Source organism: Rhinopithecus roxellana, chromosome 3 (assembly GCF_007565055.1).
Source record: "Rhinopithecus roxellana isolate Shanxi Qingling chromosome 3, ASM756505v1, whole genome shotgun sequence".
Taxonomy (NCBI): Eukaryota; Metazoa; Chordata; class Mammalia; order Primates; family Cercopithecidae; genus Rhinopithecus; species Rhinopithecus roxellana.
Genome location: NC_044551.1, coordinates 40,031,273 through 40,049,516, shown reverse-complemented (window position 1 = coordinate 40,049,516; position 18,244 = coordinate 40,031,273). Strand labels below are relative to the sequence as shown.

The 18,244-nt window shown below is 42.0% G+C and overlaps 1 protein-coding gene across 5 annotated transcripts in view; it reads left to right on the top strand.

The window, feature by feature from the left end:
- Positions 1-18,244, top strand: part of SLC36A1 (solute carrier family 36 member 1) — a 54,587-nt gene that overhangs the window by 18,230 nt on the left and 18,113 nt on the right. For 3 of the 5 annotated variants that reach the window (XM_030927295.1, XM_030927297.1, XM_030927296.1), the window contains exons 3-8: positions 1,434-1,524; positions 2,397-2,485; positions 2,949-3,044; positions 5,084-5,168; positions 5,594-5,812; positions 17,615-17,713. In XM_030927295.1, coding sequence (XP_030783155.1) covers positions 1,434-1,524; positions 2,397-2,485; positions 2,949-3,044; positions 5,084-5,168; positions 5,594-5,812; positions 17,615-17,713 — 679 coding nt within the window. Of the gene's footprint in view, positions 1-1,433; positions 1,525-1,943; positions 2,003-2,396; positions 2,486-2,948; positions 3,045-5,083; positions 5,169-5,593; positions 5,813-17,614; positions 17,714-18,244 lie in introns of those variants that run through there. The other 2 variants (XM_030927299.1, XM_030927298.1) reach the window with 2 other exon arrangements.

Genomic DNA, 18,244 nt, shown 5'->3' with positions numbered 1-18,244 from the left:
TGAGATGCATACCAGATTCATACTTATTTTCACCACTGCAGTTAACACAATGCTTTATATGTGATAGATGGCATTTGTTGAGTGAAAAAAATGAATGAGGAAGTATGAGAAGCTTTACCATTGCAGCTTGAAGGGGACAGTTTGTACAAATCTGCCCTCACAGCAGAAGAGTAAACTAGGTGACTATCTGAAAGGGCTTCTCTGATCCTAGGACTCTATGGCATTTGACTTTTTTTTTTTTTTTTTTGAGATGGAGTCTCGCTTTGTTGCCCAGGCTGGAGTGCGATGGTGCGATCTCAGCTCACTGCAACCTCCGTCTCTCGGATTGAAGCAATTCTCTTACCTCAGCTTCCTGAGTAGCTGGGACTACAGGTGCCCACCACCACACCCAGCTAATTTTTGTATTTTTAGTAGAGACAGGGTTTCACCATGTTGGCCAGGATGGTCTCAATCTCTTGACCTCGTGATCTGCCCGCATCAGCCTCCCACAGTGCTGGGATTACAGGCATGAGCCACCGCACATGGCCTGACTTTTTTTTTTTTTTTTTTTTAATGCAAAGTGTATAAGGGACTTCCTGGCCTCTTATGGTATGGTGTGACTTTTACGGTATTCACTTTGTATCTTTCTGTTACAGGGTTTGGGGCTTCTAGTTTTTTTTTTTAATTTCTTCTGTTCTCTCACCAGTGTTTGTCCATCATAGTTTGGTTTGTCATCCTCTGTTGCAGTTTTGGGGTCTGAGTCTTGTTTATTTTTGAGATGGAGTCTCCCTCTATTGCCTAGGCTGGAATACAGTGGTGCAATCTTGACTCACTGAAACCTCTGCCTCCCGGGTTCAAGCGATTCTCCTACCTTAACCTCCTGAGAAGCTGGGATTATAGGTGCATGCCTCCATGCTCAGCTAATTTTTGTATTTTTAGTAGAGACAGGGTTTTGCCTTGTTGACCAGGCTGGTCTCGAACTCCTGACCTCAGGTGATCCTCTGCTTCGGCCTCCCAAAGTGGCGGGATTATAGGTGTAAGCCACTGTACCCAGCCAGGTCTGAGCCTTTACAATGGTCAGTTCAGTGGTTAGAACCAGACCCAAATATACTTGGAAAAGATAGAGTATCTGGAGAGAGTTGGAGCAGGCAGTCAGTTGGAGCACCCCTCTGGTCTAATCTCTGAGAGAAGGGATTCTCAGAAATGTCACAGAGAGTGGGGACTTACAGCACAGTGGATAAGAGGGGGAGCTCTGGAGTCAGACTGCCCAGATTTGAATCCTGCCCCAGCCCTTTACTAGCTGTGTGACCTTGAGCAAACTGCTTGATCATCTGTAAAATAAAATCTTACAGGATTGTTGTGGAAATAAAGTAAGATAATGCATATAAAGCACTGAGATCCTAATAAAAGTTAACTCTCATGGTTATCATTTCTTTGGCTGTCTTCCACTTCAGATGGTTCCAGACCTTGATCCACCTGTTAAAAGGCAACATTGGCACAGGACTCCTGGGGCTCCCTCTGGCAGTGAAAAATGCAGGCATCGTGGTAAGGGTCTGCATCAGTAGAGGGGAGTGGTGACAAATTTTAGGAGATAGGTTTTTGTTGTTGTTAAAATGTACTTGCTTTAAAACATTTTAAATAGAGAAGCATTTTTTAAAAATTCAGTTGACAGAAAGCAGAATTCAGACATTCATTCACCTAAAGATATTTATTGAGAGTGTTCTGTGTGTTAGGCACTGTTCTAAGCTCTTAGAATACATCAGTGAATTAAAGATTCCTGCCCTCATGGAGCTTACTTCATGGTGGAGAGGATGTACTGAGATGGCTCGAGCAGTTTCTGTCAATAATATGAACTGATGAGTTAGTTACAGATGTCTGCCCATTTTCTACACGGTCCCCCATGCCTTGTTCCTAAATGGCCAACTGCAAGAATCTTATGTCTTCTTTTTGTGATTTACCTCCAGTTGACTGCCTGCCTAAAGCCATTCTGGTTTCTTTTGGAGTTGAAGAGAGGCTCGGAGATGTGGGTTGCCCTTAGCTAAATGCAGTCTTTCTTGATCTGGCATTGCTGTAAAGATAACTTACTCGTCTCACCTCACATCCCTTAGCCCAGCTCTTTCCACAGTCACAGGAGCCTTCTATTCTGCTGACGTGCACCGGTCTCGGAACAGACTTATCTTATGTCCTTCTTCTCCACATGACTAAATCTTTCGAAAATGTTCAGAGTTCAGATAGCGCCCATCTCACAGAGCTAATCTCCACGATCACATTTCTCTCTCTAATGCTGGGCCCGAAGTTTTGTCAATGAAAAGTGCCTTAGTAGCTTTTTAATCATTTGCGAACCGAGTATCCATTGGGTTCACTCCTAATTCTACCCACTTCTCTCTCTCTCTTTTGCCTGCAACACCTGTCCCCAGATGGGTCCCATCAGCCTTCTGGTCATAGGCATCGTGGCCGTGCACTGCATGGGGATCCTGGTGAAATGTGCTCACCACTTCTGCCGCAGGTGAGAGCCCTCTGTGCCACCTCTCAAGGGACAATTTGTTATTTTGGGTTCTGTTATCAACCCTGAAAATGAGCACTGATGCAGACCACTCTCAATTCTTTACACTGGCTGGAGGTAGTGGCTTATGATTGCAGCGTTTTCCTTTCCCTGATTATTTTTGTGTTCTTTTCTGGCTCATTATCATCTGTTAAATTGACTTATGCCCAGTGGGTAGACACTACATTCTAATTTCATGTGCGTTGTCATGTTTACCCCAGTGAAATGATTCTACCAGATGGTTGTTAATTATAATAAAAGTAACCATCCTGTCGACTTAATACTTCTGGTCTTTGAAAGCACAAGGTACAGGACTCAGAGTGGTACCTCCAGGGTGACAGGTGGGAACTGACCCAGGTCTCAGTGGCTCTATTGATTCTGTCTAATCCACATGCTCTGCCTTTCCTCTTCCCTCCTCCTCTTCCAGGCTGAATAAATCCTTTGTGGATTATGGTGACACTGTGATGTATGGACTAGAATCCAGCCCCTGCTCTTGGCTCCGGAACCATGCACACTGGGGAAGGTAACTGATTTCCTCCTTCCTTTCAACTGTGGCCTCCCAGTGTGAGACCTTCAGATGGGGAGGTGCAACATGGGAGACAGTGTAAAGCATGGAAAGAGTTGCTGTTTGGGTCAGTTTGTCTTGGGCTGTGGCTCAGCTTCACTGATAGTAAGCTGTGACCTGGGGCTGGGTAACTTCTTTTTTCCTTGGGTTTCAGTTTCCTTATCAGGAAAGCATGGGGCCTGGCCCGAATGGTCTCTAGAGCCATTCCAGCTTTGACAATCTGTGACCAGTGATTGTTTTTGATTCACTCATTTGTTCAACAAATGTATTTAAGCACTATCTTATAAATGGAACAAAACAGTTCTAGGTAAGAAGGGGAGATTTCCTGAAGTAAATTATGTGGTTCCTACCCTCCAGAGGCTTGTAGTCTGTAAGGAAAAAGATATCTGGGAAGAGAAGCCAGGGAATAAGATACGAGATGAGTAGTAGGAGACACTTGTAAGAAGAAAGTGTTGTGAGCTAGGAATACATCCTCAGCGCTCAAAGAAGGAGGAACTTTAAAGATTCTCTTGTCGGCTGTGGCAGGTGAGAAACGCCCATGAGAGCTGGGAGCAGAAAAGGCTTCAGGAGAAGGAGAGGTGAACTAGAGCAGGGTGTGGAGATGAATTTGGAGGTGGGAAGTATTTGCACATTTCTCCTTGTGGTAACTCTTAGATGTTTGGAGAGAAATATTATTTTTGTTTTCTACATTTAAATGTAGGAAATTGATACTATCAAGGTCTAAAAATTATTTAAAAACAAAAACAAAAACAAAAACAAAAAACGAACCACATTAAAACTATGTTCTCTAGAAAAGTTCCTTTTTGTGGCCATAGAGGAAACTTACCTTCATTCATAGTCACCTTTATCCTGTGATGCAGATTATGTAGTTCTTTTGGCCAAATTATTTTCTGTAACTGGGAGAAGCTAGATTGCCAAGTGACCACCATGAGTTGGGTGGTTGTTAATTCTTCCTTCCTTTCTTTCTTACTACTTCCTTTCTTCTGCCCTCCTTCCCTCCGTTCCTTCTTTCTTTATTAAAATGTGTGTTATTTTAATGTGTGCTCATAGTAAAAACTTTGTTTTGATCAAGATAGGATATAAAGTAAAAAGTGAAAGAAAATTTTGGTCACAGTTGCATGGGTAGCCTTTTGGAATTTGCTGTATAAGTAGAAATACAGACATACTCTTAAGTTTTTGCACAGATTGACCATACTGTGTGTACTGTTTGGAAACTTGCTCTTTCCCCTTAAATGTCTGAGACGTTTTTCTCTATCAGCACATAGAGATTTAACATAGTCTTTTTAACTGCTGTGTAATGTTTCATTGAAGAACAGTCTATAATTTAATCACCCTCCTTTTGATGATCCTTTAGGTTGTTACCAGCTGCTATTGTTCAACCAGCAGTCTGTTTTTGGTACATCAGTTTCTGTGTCCTTAATGTAGGACTTGGTTGGTTCTTGTATCCAAGTTAGAGAGACAGTGAAGGAAACTATTCTGGTGTTTTATGTCAAAGGCCCCCTGTAACTTTAACGAAACAGTGTGAGATGGGATAGTTGGGCAGATGTGTAGAGAGGAGGCGAAGGGGCTGGGCAGTGGTCATGGTGTCTGTGCATGTGTCTGACCTCATGCAGCATTCCAGATGAGAAGCCAGGAAGGGGATGTCGGAAACCACGCAGATAGCACCTCCCTCACCTTCTTCCCAACGCCCCCAGCCGGTGGCACCTAGCATGGTTTCTTCTCCTGCCAGGGCATGCTCATCCCTGTCACTGCCAGGAAGGGTCTGTGATGGCTTGGGGAAAAAGCACTGTTAAAAAAACACTGGGTACAAGGTGCACTATTTGGGTGATGGTTACACTAAACGCCCAGACGCTACCACTATGCAGTATATCTGTTTAACAAAACAGCACTTGTACTCCCTAAATCATTAAAAAACAAAAAGAAAAAACACCTCCCCTTCTGGGAGTGTTGCATTTGTATTGTAACAATCTTTGTATTCCTTCCTTCCCCATCTCCAGACGTGTTGTGGACTTCTTCCTGATTGTCACTCAGCTGGGATTCTGCTGTGTCTATTTCGTGTTTCTGGCTGACAACTTTAAACAGGTAGGCACCTGGTTAAAAAAAAAAACAAAAACAAAAACAGGAGAGAGGATGGCAAAAGGGATGATTGAAATTTTTGTTTAGGATTTTTTTCCAAGCCAGCTTTTGTCCACAAAAGAGTTAAAGTTTTCACATTTTACGTAGAGCCACGTCTTCTGTTTGATTCCCAGGGAAAGAGCTCGGGCGTAGAGAAACCACCACGTCTTGTCCATCCTCCTGTGCTAGGTACATACTGATCAAACCTAGCTCAGACAATTGGGTTGCTGATGATAGTCATGAAGATCTCTAAAGATGGCTCACTGGCCACAGATTCTAAAAGGCCTTGTTCACACACGTGAGCCTTTCCTCAGGAACCTCTTGCAGCAGAGGATCCACTGGCCTCTGTTGTTTGAGAGGTGTTTCCGTTTTCTTCCTTCCCCTCATTCTAGGTGATAGAAGCGGCCAATGGGACCACCAATAACTGCCACAACAATGAGACGGTGATTCTGACCCCCACCATGGACTCGCGACTCTACATGCTGTCCTTCCTGCCCTTCCTGGTGCTGCTGGTTTTCATCAGGAACCTCCGAGCCCTGTCCGTCTTCTCCCTGTTGGCCAACATCACCATGCTGGTCAGCTTGATCATGATCTACCAGTTCATTGTTCAGGTCCGTGCCTAGGCCCTCCCATATCATCTTGATTCACTATTTTAAAAAGGCTAGGTGCGGTAGCTCACGCCTGTAATCCCAGTACTTTGGGAGGTTGGGGCGGGTGGATCACCTGAAGTCAGGAGTTTGAGACCAGCCTGGCCATCATTGTAAAACCTGTCTCTACTGCTAAAAATACAAAAATTAGGCGTGGTGGCGTGGTCCTGTAATCTCAGCTGCTAGGGAGGCTGAGGCAGGAGAATTGCTTGAACGTGGGAGGTGGAGGTTGCAGGTGAGCCGAGATCGTACCGCTACTGCACTCCAGCCTGGGCAGCAGAGCAAGACTCTGTCTCAACAACAACAAGCAACAACAACAACAAAATATATATATATGTGTAAGCAGAATGTAAGTAGTTATATGTTGCTACCGGTATATCTAGATTAGAGGTTCTTATCTTGGGCCCTGCTGACATTTTGGGATGGATAATTCTTTGCTGTGGGACTGTCCTGTGCACTGTAGGATGTTTAGCAGCATCTCTGGTCTCTACTCAGTGGGTACCAGTAGCAACCCCTCCACAAGTTATGACAACCAAAAATGTCTCCAGATATTGCCAAACCTCCCTGGGGAGCAAAATCGCCCCCCGCCCCCCAGGAAGCACTGGTTTAGACTTTTTTCAATTAGATGGTTAATTCATGATCATTCTATACAACTGGAAAACAGAGGAAAATATTAAGATTAAAATAAAAATTAATTTTTCTTTTTTTTTTTTTATTATACTTTAAGTTCTAGGGTACATGTGCATAACGTGCAGGTTTGTTACATATGTATACTTATGCCATGTTGGTGTGCTGCACCCATCAACTCGTCAGCACCCATCAATTCATCATTTATATCATGTATAACTCCCCAGTGCAATCCCTCCGTCCTCCCCCCTCCCCATGATAGGCCCCAGTGTGTGATGTTACCTTTCCCAAGTCCAAGTGATCTCATTGTTCAGTTCCCACCTATGAGTGAGAACATGCGGTGTTTGGTTTTCTCTTCTTGTGATAGTTTGCTAAGAATGATGGTTTCCAGCTACATCCATGTCCCTACAAAGGATGCAAACTCATCCTTTTTTATGGCTGCATAGTATTCCATGGTGTATATGTGCCACATTTTCTTAATCCAGTCTGTCACTGATGGACATTTGGGTTGATTCCAAGTCTTTGCTATTGTGAATAGTGCCACAATAAACATACATGTGCATGTGTCTTTGTAGTAGAATAATTTATAATCCTTTGGGTATATACCCAGTAGTGGGATGGCTGGGTCATATGGTACATCTAGTTCTAGATCCTTGAGGAATTGCCATACTGTTTTCCATAATGGTTGAACTAGTTTACAATCCCACCAACGGTGCAAAAGTGTTCCTATTTCTCCACATCCTCTCCAACACCTGTTGTTTCCTGACTTTTTAATGATTGCCATTCTAACTGGTGTGAGATGGTATCTCATTGTGGTTTTGATTTGCATTTCTCTGATGGCGAGTGATGATGAGCATTTTTTCATGTGTCTGTTGGCTGTATGAATGTCTTCTTTTGAGAAATGTCTGTTCATATCCTTTGCCCACTTTTTGATGGGGTTGTTTGTTTTTTTCTTGTATATTTGTTTGAGTTCTTTGTAGATTCTGGATATTAGCCCTTTGTCAGATGAGTAGATTGCAAAAATTTTCTCCCATTCTGTAGGTTGCCTGTTCACTCTGATGGTAGTTTCTTTTGCTGTGCAGAAGCTCTTTAGTTTAATTAGATCCCATTTGTCAATTTTGGCTTTTGCTGCTGTTGCTTTTGGTGTTTTAGACGTGAAGTCCTTGCCCATGCCTATGTCCTGAATGGTACTACCTAGATTTTCTTCTAGGGTTTTTATGGTATTAGGTCTAACATTTAAGTCTCTAATCCATCTTGAATTAATCTTCGTATAAGGGGTAAGGAAAGGATCCAGTTTCAGCTTTCTACTTATGGCTAGCCAGTTTTCCCAGCACCATTTATTAAATAGGGAATCCTTTCCCCATTTCTTGTTTCTCTCAGGTTTGTCAAAGATCAGATGGCTGTAGATGTGTGGTATTATTTCTGAGGACTCTGTTCTGTTCCATTGGTCTATATCTCTGTTTTGGTACCAGTACCATGCTGTTTTGGTTACTGTAGCCTTGTAATATAGTTTGAAGTCAGGTAGCATGACGCCTCCAGCTTTGTCCTTTTGACTTAGGATTGTCTTGGCAATGCGGGCTCTTTTTTGGTTCCATATGAACTTTAAAGCCGTTTTTTCCAATTCTGTGAAGAAACTCATTGGTAGCTTGATGGGGATGGCATTGAATCTATAAATAACCTTGGGCAGTATGGCCATTTTCACGATATTGATTCTTCCTATCCATGAGCATGGTATGTTCTTCCATTTGTTTGTGTCCTCTTTGATTTCACTGAGCAGTGGTTTGTAGTTCTCCTTGAAGAGGTCCTTTACATCCCTTGTAAGCTGGATTCCTAGGTATTTTATTCTCTTTGAAGCAATTGTGAATGGAAGTTCATTCCTGATTTGGCTCTCTGCTTGTCTGTTACTGGTGTATAAGAATGCTTGTGATTTTTGCACATTAATTTTGTATCCTGAGACTTTGCTGAAGTTGCTTATCAGCTTAAGGAGATTTTGGGCTGAGACGATGGGGTTTTCTAAATATACAATCATGTCATCTGCAAACAGGGACAATTTGACTTCTTCTTTTCCTAACTGGATACCCTTGATTTCTTTCTCTTGCCTGATTGCCCTAGCCAAAACTTCCAACACTATGTTGAATAGGAGTGGTGAGAGAGGGCATCCCTGTCTTGTGCCAGTTTTCAAAGGGAATTTTTCCAGTTTTTGCCCATTCAGTATGATATTAGCTGTGGGTTTGTCATAAATAGCTCTTATTATTTTGAGGTACGTTCCATCAATACCGAATTTATTGAGCGTTTTTAGCATGAAGGGCTGTTGAATTTTGTCAAAAGCCTTTTCTGCATCTATTGAGATAATCATGTGGTTCTTGTCTTTGGTTCTGTTTATATGCTGGATTACGTTTATTGATTTGCGAATGTTGAACCAGCCTTGCATCCCAGGGATGAAGCCCACTTGATCATGGTGGATAAGCTTTTTGATGTGCTGCTGAATCCGGTTTGCCAGTATTTTATTGAGAATTTTTGCATCGATGTTCATCAGGGATATTGGTCTAAAATTCTCTTTTTTTGTTGTGTCTCTGCCAGGCTTTGGTATCAGGATGATGTTGGCCTCATAAAATGAGTTAGGGAGGATTCCCTCTTTTTCTATTGATTGGAATAGTTTCAGAAGGAATGGTACCAGCTCCTCCTTGTACCTCTGGTAGAATTCAGCTGTGAATCCATCTGGTCCTGGACTTTTTTTGGTGGGTGGGCTATTAATTGTTGCCTCAATTTCATAGCCTGCTATTGGTCTATTCAGGGATTCAACTTCTTCCTGGTTTAGCCTTGGGAGAGTGTAAGTGTCCAGGAAATTATCCATTTCTTCTAGATTTTCTAGTTGATTTGCGTAGAGACTTTTATAGTATTCTCTGATGGTGGTTTGTATTTCTGTGGGGTCAGTGGTGATATCCCCTTTATCATTTTTTATTGCGTCTATTTGATTCCTCTCTCTTTTCTTCTTTATTAGCCTTGCTAGCGGTCTGTCAATTTTGTTGATCTTTTCAAAAAACCAACTCCTGGATTCATTGATTTTTTGGAGGGTTTTTTGTGTCTCTATCTCCTTCAGTTCTGCTCTGATCTTAGTTATTTCTTGCCTTCTGCTAGCTTTTGAATGTGTTTGCTCTTGCCTCTCTAGTTCTTTTATTTGTGATGTTAGAGTGTCAATTTTAGATCTTTCCAGCTTTCTCTTGTGGGCATTTAGTGCTATAAATTTCCCTCTACACACTGCTTTAAATGTGTCCCAGAGATTCTGGTATGTTGTATCTTTGTTCTCATTGGTTTCAAAGAACATCTTTATTTCCGCTTTCATTTCATTATGTACCCAGTAGTCATTCAGGAGCAGGTTGTTCAGTTTCCATGTAGTTGAGCGGTTTTGATTGAGTTTCTTAGTCCTGAGTTCTAGTTTGATTGCACTGTGGTCTGAGAGACAGTTTGTTATAATTTCTGTTCTTTTACATTTGCTGAGGAGTGCTTTAGTTCCAATTACGTGGTCAATTTTGGAATAAGTGCGATGTGGTGCTGAGAAGAATGTATATTCTGTTGATTTGGGGTGGAGAGTTCTATAGATGTCTATTAGGTCCGCTTGGTGCAGAGATGAGTTCAATTCCTGGATATCCTTGTTAACTTTCTGTCTCGTTGATCTGTCTAATGTTGACAGTGGAGTGTTGAAGTCTCCCATTATTATTGTGTGGGAGTCTAAGTCTCTTTGTAAGTCTCTAAGGACTTGCTTTATGAATCTGGGTGCTCCTGTATTGGGTGCATATATATTTAGGATAGTTAGCTTTTCCTGTTGAATTGATCCCTTTACCATTATGTAATGTCCTTGTCTCTTTTGATCTTTGATGGTTTAAAGTCTGTTTTATCAGAGACTAGGATTGCAACCCCTGCTTTTTTTTGTTCTCCATTTGCTTGGTAGATCTTCCTCCATCCCTTTATTTTGAGCCTATGTATGTCTCTGCATGTGAGATGGGTCTCCTGAATATAGCAGACTGATGGGTCTTGACTCTTTATCCAGTTTGCCAGTCTGTGTCTTTTAATTGGAGCATTTAGTCCATTTACATTTAAGGTTAATATTGTTATGTGTGAACTTGATCCTGCCATTATGATATTAACTGGTGATTTTGCTCGTTAGTTGATGCAGTTTCTTCCTAGCCTCCATGGTCTTTACATTTTGGCATGTTTTTGCAATGGCTGGTACCAGTTGTTCCTTTCCATGTTTAGGGCTTCTTTCAGGGTCTCTTGTAAGGCAGACCTGGTGGTGACAAAATCTCTAAGCCTTTGCTTATCTATAAAGGATTTTATTTCTCCTTCACTTATGAAACTTAGCTTTGGCTGGATATGAAATTCTGGGTTTAAAATTCTTTTCTTTAAGAACGTTGAATATTGGCCCCCACTCTCTTCTGGCTTGTAGAGTTTCTGCCGAGAGATCTGCTGTTAGTCTGATGGGCTTCCCTTTGTGGGTAACCCAACCTTTCTCTCTGGCTGCCCTTAAGATTTTTTCCTTCATTTCAACTTTGGTGAATCTGGCAATTATGTGTCTTGGAGTTGCTCTTCTGGAGGAGTATCTTTGTGGCGTTCTCTGTATTTCCTGAATTTGAATGTTGGCCTGCCCTACTAGGTTGGGGAAGTTCTCCTGGATGATATCCTGAAGAGTGTTTTCCAACTTGGTTCCATTTTCCCCCTCACTTTCAGGCACCCCAATCAGACGTAGATTTGGTCTTTTTACGTAATCCCATACTTCTTGCAGGCTTTGTTCATTTCTTTTTCTTCTTTTTTCTTTTGGTTTCTCTTCTTGCTTCATTTCATTCATTTGATCTTCAATCGCTGATACTCTTTCTTCCAGTTGATCGAGTCGGTTACTGAAGCTTGTGCATTTGTCACGTGTTTCTCGTGTCATGGTTTTCATCTCTGTCATTTCGTTTATGATCTTCTCTGCATTAATTAGTCTAGCTGTCAATTCTTCCACTCTTTTTTCAAGATTTTTCGTTTCTTTGTGCTGGGTACGTAATTCCTCCTTTAGCTCTGAGAAGTTTGATGGACTGAAGCCTTCTTCTCTCATCTCGTCAAAGTCATTCTCTGACCAGCTTTGATCCGTTGCTGGCGATGGGCTGTGCTCCTTTGCAGGGGGAGATGCGCTCTTATTTTTTGAATTTCCAGCTTTTCTGCCCTTCTTCTTCCCCATCTTTGTGGTTTTATCTGTCTCTGGTCTTTGATGATGGTGACGTACTGATGGGGTTTTGGTATAGGTGTCCTTCCTGTTTGATAGTTTTCCTTCTGACAGTCAGAAGGACTGTCTGTTGGTCTGTTGGAGATTGCTTGAGGTCCACTCCAGACCCTGTTTGCCTGGGTATCAGCAGCAGAGGTTGCAGAAGATAGAATATTGCTGAACAGCGAGTGTACCTGTCTGATTCTTCCTTTGGAAGTTTCCTCTCAGGGGTGTACTCCACCCTGTGAGGTGTGGGGTGTCAGACTGCCCCTAGTGGGGGATGTCTCCCAGCTAGGCTACTCAGGGGTCAGGGACCCACCTAAGCAGGCAGTCTGTCCGTTCTCAGATCTCAGCCTCCGCGTTGGGAGATCCACGGCTCTCCCCAAAGCTGTCAGACAGAGTCGTTCGCGTCTGCACTGGCCCTCGCTGCTTCCCCTGTTGGTCTTCAGCTGTGCACTGTCCCCAGAGGTGGAGTCTACAGAGACAGGCAGGCTTCCTTGAGCTGTTGTGAGCTCCACCCAGTTCGAGCTTCCCAGCGGCTTTGTTTACCTACTTAAGCCTCAGCAATGGCGGGCGCCCCTCCCCCAGCCTCGCTGCTGCCTTGCGGATAGATCGCTGCAGACTGCTGTGTTAGCAGTGAGGGAGGCTCCGTGGGCGTGGGACCCTCCCGGCCAGGCGTGGGATATATTCTCCTGGTGTGCCTGTTTGCTTAAAGTGCAGTATTGGGGTGGGAGTTACCCGATTTTCCAGGTGTTGTGTGTCTCAGTTCCCCTGGCTAGGAAAACGGATTCCCTTCCCCCTTGCGCTTCCAAGTGAGGCGATGCCTCGCCCTGCTTCAGCTCTCGCTGGTCAGGCTGCAGCAGCTGACCAGCACTGATTGTCCGGCACTCCCTAGTGAGATGACCCCAGTACCTCAGTTGAAAATGCAGAAATCATCGGTCTTCTGTGTCGCTCGCGCTGGGAGATGGAGACTGGAGCTGTTCCTATTCGGCCATCTTGCTCCGCCCCTCCAAAAATTAATTTTTCTAACATGTATTTAGATAAGTAATTCCTTATCAACTCCAGTTAATTTTTATTTGTCAAAATTATAAATTCACCTGTTCCCTGCCCTCACTTAGCCCATGCAGGCAAGTCTGTGGGGTGGCATGAGAGAGAACATCTGTATATAGATGGGTAGAAGATCAGGAGATCAGGCTAAGAAAAATGTGCCCTTAAAACACTATGACTGTTCATGAAAATGACAATGCATTTTCTAAGGCTTGAGAAAAGGAAAAAAAGTAAAAGCAGGTAAATAAAAGAATAACTTAAAAATGATACTTAAATTCAATTCACCAACTAATTCATCAGTACATATTCATTAAAATGCAGACAACACAAATACCTCTTGAATACCACGTCCCCACCCTGAGTCTCCTCTCAGGGACTCGCTCTGTGTGATTGGTCTGTCTCATTCTAGATCCTGTTAATGGATTTACAGCCCATGTAATATATCGAGAAATACATTAAAATATATTTTGTTTTCGTTTTTGAAACATAATTTTGTAAAGTTACATGTTCATCTACCTTGCCTTTTTCCACCTTAAAAATGCCTTAGCGAGCCTTCCAGGTTAGTATTCCTGGCTCTACCTTGTTGTTAGCTGTCACATTGTATCACAGAGTAGAGATTTGCTGCCATTTATTTAACCAGTCCCCACTCAGTGGCTATCAGGTAATTGATAATTTTTAGTATTATTTCAGTATTAAGACAGTGAGATGTTCTTGTGCATTCCTTTTTGTGGACTTGTATAAATACTTCTTTAAGATATTTGTCTAGATGTGTAATTACTGAAGTATGCACTTTTGATTTTTTTTTTTATGTTACCAAGTTGTTTTTTCCAAAAGCTATTTCCTAATTTCATAGAGACTCCCTTCCACAGTATTTACATGCCCATTTTTCCACCCTTAACTAATACTGGATGTATTAGTATTATTTATATTATATTAGTATTATTTATATATAGTATGTATTATATATTATATTAGTATTATATATAGTATAATTATATTAGTATTATTTTGGTCAGTCTGACAGGTGAATATTATCTCATTTTCATACAGTCTGCTTAACAGTGACCCAGTCACCCACTGATACAGTTTCCAGGAAATCAGTGGCTCATAAAAAGCAGAACTTATTGTGCTAAGCAAATGACATTATCAGTTTAGATTAACATTGTGCTCTGTGAATATTGACTGTTTTTTCATCATGATAAGTCAGATGAGTGGCAGATATTGACTCTTCTTCTGCAGAACTATTTTTTTAAACATAAAATAAATAGTTCTTTGCGTCCCCTTTTTTATGAGACTGGAAGGAGGGCCTGCGAATGCACGATAGACCATTTCCATTACCAAACAAGGAAGGGTAAATATTTACCCATGATTTCACATTGTAATAAGAGCTCTCAAGAGCACCTAGGATATACTCCAGTGGACATTAAAGATGAATTGAGTGATGCCACTCCCCATAGACAGGCACACCTGTTGCATTTAGTTTTAAATCATTGCAGGTAGTCGGGCTGTGGTGGTTGCCATGATCAGAGGGCTGGGATGAGAATTTGGGTTCTTGTAGCGTCTCAGTCCCAACCAACTGGTAGTATGCATCCAGAGTGATGTCTATTCATAGTATAACCAGGACACAGAGCAATGTCTGCATAAGGGCAGCCCTGCTGATTTCTTGAGAGCAATTCCGAGTCTTCCTCTGGGCTTAGCCAGAAGTTGTGCTGTAATCAAATAGTGCAGCATGGGGGAGGAGGTTTGGCTGTGTTTTGATGTAGTCGCTGCCCATAGTGTTGTAATTGCTTCATTTGGATGTGTCATACAGCTAAATACGCTCCCTCTAGGTCATTTTTGTTGCTGCTGCCTCTGCTGCTTGTTACTACTGTTCTGTTTTGGCATTTTGCCCCACTTACCATGAGGATTCCCCTACTGTTCAATGTTTCTGATTTTTTTCCCTAATCCTAAGCACATATATGACTGTTCCTTTTGCCCCTCATGCACGTGCCATTGTAGGTAGCAGACCAAGGTCTTCCACCTGAGCAGGTTCCCTTCTGTCTTCGGCATGTGGAGTCTCAAATGGAAGAGTTCCAGGCAGAGTGCTTTGCACAGAGGGAGCTCCCAATAAATGTTTTATCACTGCATATTGTTGCTTCTGAGATGTATTTTTTCATAGTTATAACAGTTTCAGAATTGCAAGAATACATCTCACAATCCATGTGTACATTTAACAGCATTTTCTCAAAATACTGTTATTATTATAATTGATAATATGGTAAGACCTCACATAACATCGATACGTTCTTAGAAACTGCAATCCATGAAATGTATATATAGCAAAATCAGTTTTTTTTTCATCAGTGTTATAACAAAACAGCATTGAAGGAAGTGACTACATCGTTTCACTTAAGGTCTCAGTTTCCAAGAACCTATTGATGACGAGTGAAGACTTACTGTGTTACAGAATTGAGGAGCTATGTTGATAACAAGCTGATTTTAACATGTATGTTTCTTTATAAATTAAACTTTTCTCATTTAGTTGGCTGGGTCAGTAGCAATCAGTAAGTATGTAGAATATACACTCCTTCTGCTGGCGTCATTCCCACAATATCCCCAGACATGGATTGTGAAATTCCCGATCTGATACTTGAATCTGATCTAATGTATGAACAAGAGCGGGAGTCATTCACTAACCAACAGATAGCACCTGTTTCCAATAACTTATGTCACATTTGTGACTCAGGAATAACTACAGGGCACTCTTGCTCTCAAGTCCCATTGTAGACGAAAAATACCTATTAGCCTGTCTTCATTCCACGTATTGAAATGCTTCTTACGAAGAGACCTAACAGATTTCTTAGCAGGGGCCCAGGGAAACGTATTTATTTAATTTTTTTTTATTTTTTCAAAAGCAGTATCGCTGCTTTGAAATCTTTCAAAGAGAAGGCTGTTACAGAGATTAATAATGGATCTCCTTTTACTTGCCTGAAATTATTCTGAAGCCTGTTAAGAGCATGCCTCGTATTATCCAACTATCCATATAGTTAAATCAATTGTAAAACATTGTAAAAGGCTGTTTTAACATCAATTTTCATTTTAATTGAAGCAATGTATGCATGAGGTTTAGAAAGCCAAATTTTAAAAAGAGAGCAGTTTGAATCCCCCCTCCTTACCCTGCCCCTTCCACACAGTCTGTTACTGGAGACTTGTTCGGTGGAGGATTTTGCAACTATACCTCTGTATTAGTCAGGGTTCTCTAGAGGGACAGAACTAATAGGATAGATGTACACATACAGGGGAGTTTATTAAGGAATGTTAACTCACACGATCACAAGGTTCCACAACAGGCCGTCTGCAGGCTGAGGAGCAAGGAAGCCAGTCCGAGTCCCAAAGCTGAAGAAAGCGGAGTCTGATGTTCAAGGACAGGAAGTATCCAGCACGGGAGAAAGATGTAGGCTGGGAGGCTAAGCCAGTCTAGCCTTTTCATGTTCTTCTGTCTGCTTTTTAATCTGGCCACTGATTGAGCTGGCAGCTGATTAGATGGTGTCCACCCAGATTGAGGGTAGGTCTGCCTTTCCCAGTCCACTGTTAATGTTAGTCCCAGTCCCAGTCAAATGTTAGTCTCTTTTGGCAACACCCTCACAAACACACCAAGGAACAATACTTTGCCTCCTTCAATCCAATCAAATTGACACTCAGTATTAACCATCACAGCCTCCTTCCTTATACAATCTTAACATTGTACCTTCAGTTAACAGTTGCCCCCTTTTTTTTGGCCTATTTTTGAAAACATTCTTTTTGCTCTTTCTCCCCACATGTTCCAACACTCCTATTGTGTGCTTCTTGGTAATACTTTCAGAGTGCTCAAGCTCATTGATAAGAATTTTAAAAAAGGGTAAGAGAAGAGGAAAAAGGAAGAGAACCAATCTGAAAATTTACCACTTTCTCTTCCCTTCCAGCTTTATCTGTGGTGTTTATGTAGTTGTATCAGAGTGAATATATAAATTAAAATTAAAATTTTTTCTCCCTAATATTTCATAAGTAGATTTTCATAGTCTACTTAGTTGTCTCAATTTTTACTTTTTAATAGTGCATACTGGCCAGGCGCAGTGTCCAATGCCTGTACTCCCAGCACCTTGGGAGGTCGAGGTAGGCAGATCACTTGAGATCAAGAGTTCACAAACAGCTTGGGCAGCATGGTGAAACCCTGTCTTTACCAAAAATATACAAAAATTAGCCAGGTGTAGTGGTGCACACTTGTAGTTCCTAGCCACTTGGGAGGCTGAGGCACGAAGAATTGCTTGAACCCAGGAGGCAGAGGAGGTTGCAGTGAGCCGAGATCTCGCCACTGCACTCCCGCCTGGGCAACAGAAGGAAACTCTGTCTCCAAATAAATAAATAGTGTATGTATTCTGTGGTTTAGCTGATATGTTGTTAATTACTTAACTGATCCCTTGTTTAGGATCTCTACAAAATATACAATATATGCTTGTTTGGGAGCATTTATGTTGTTTTCAGTTACTTTATTAAACAGCTTTGCTCAGTGTTTTTCATCTTTGGTTTTTTCCTACTTGAATTCACTTTCTTGGGATGGGATTACCTCGTGAAAGAATGTGACTCTTTTTATGCAAGCCCCAACATTTGAGTTTTTAATAGTATGTTGGGCTTGTCTTTCCCCCAAACAAGTGGGTTTTTCTTAGCCTGAAGAGAAAAACGTACAAAGGTTAAATGTCCCTAAACATCTGTCAGATATTAGACTACCTTCCTTTAGAGAATCTCGGATTTGTTAAAAGGTATGACCCGTCTGATTCACAGTTCAAATCTTGAATTTCTGTATAGCCTTTTGCTTTGCTTTGCTTTCTCTCTTTCAGAGGATCCCAGACCCCAGCCACCTCCCCTTGGTGGCTCCCTGGAAGACCTACCCTCTCTTCTTTGGCACAGCGATTTTTGCATTTGAAGGCATTGGAATGGTAAGAACCTGCACTGTGATTTGGGCTAGTGTTCTCTGGTGCCCTTGGTGTCCTCCAGGTCTGTTTCAAGGAATGCTGAGGAAACATTGTTAGAAATTATCTTCTGAGGCCAGGCGCAGTGGCTCACACCTGTAATCTCAGCACTTTGGGAGGCTGGAGCCTGGGGATGACTTGAGGTCGGGAGTTCGAAACCAGCCTGGCCAACATGGTGAAACCCCGTCTCTACTAAATATACAAAAATCAGCTGGGCATGGTGGTACACGCCTATAATCACAGCCACTCAAGAGGCTGAGGCAGGAGAATCGCTTGAACCAGGGAGGCGGAGGTTGCAGTGAGCCAAGATCGTACCACTGTACTCCAGCCTGGGTGACAGAGCAAGACTCTGTCTCAAAAAAAAGAAATTATCTTCTGTGACTCACTGGTCAGTTAGTGAATAGTGTTTCGGTGATTCCATTGAGATTTCCCAGCTTCAACTTTTCAAGACAAATTATATGTAATTTTAAAATGTTTACATTCAAGGCCCCTTCATTA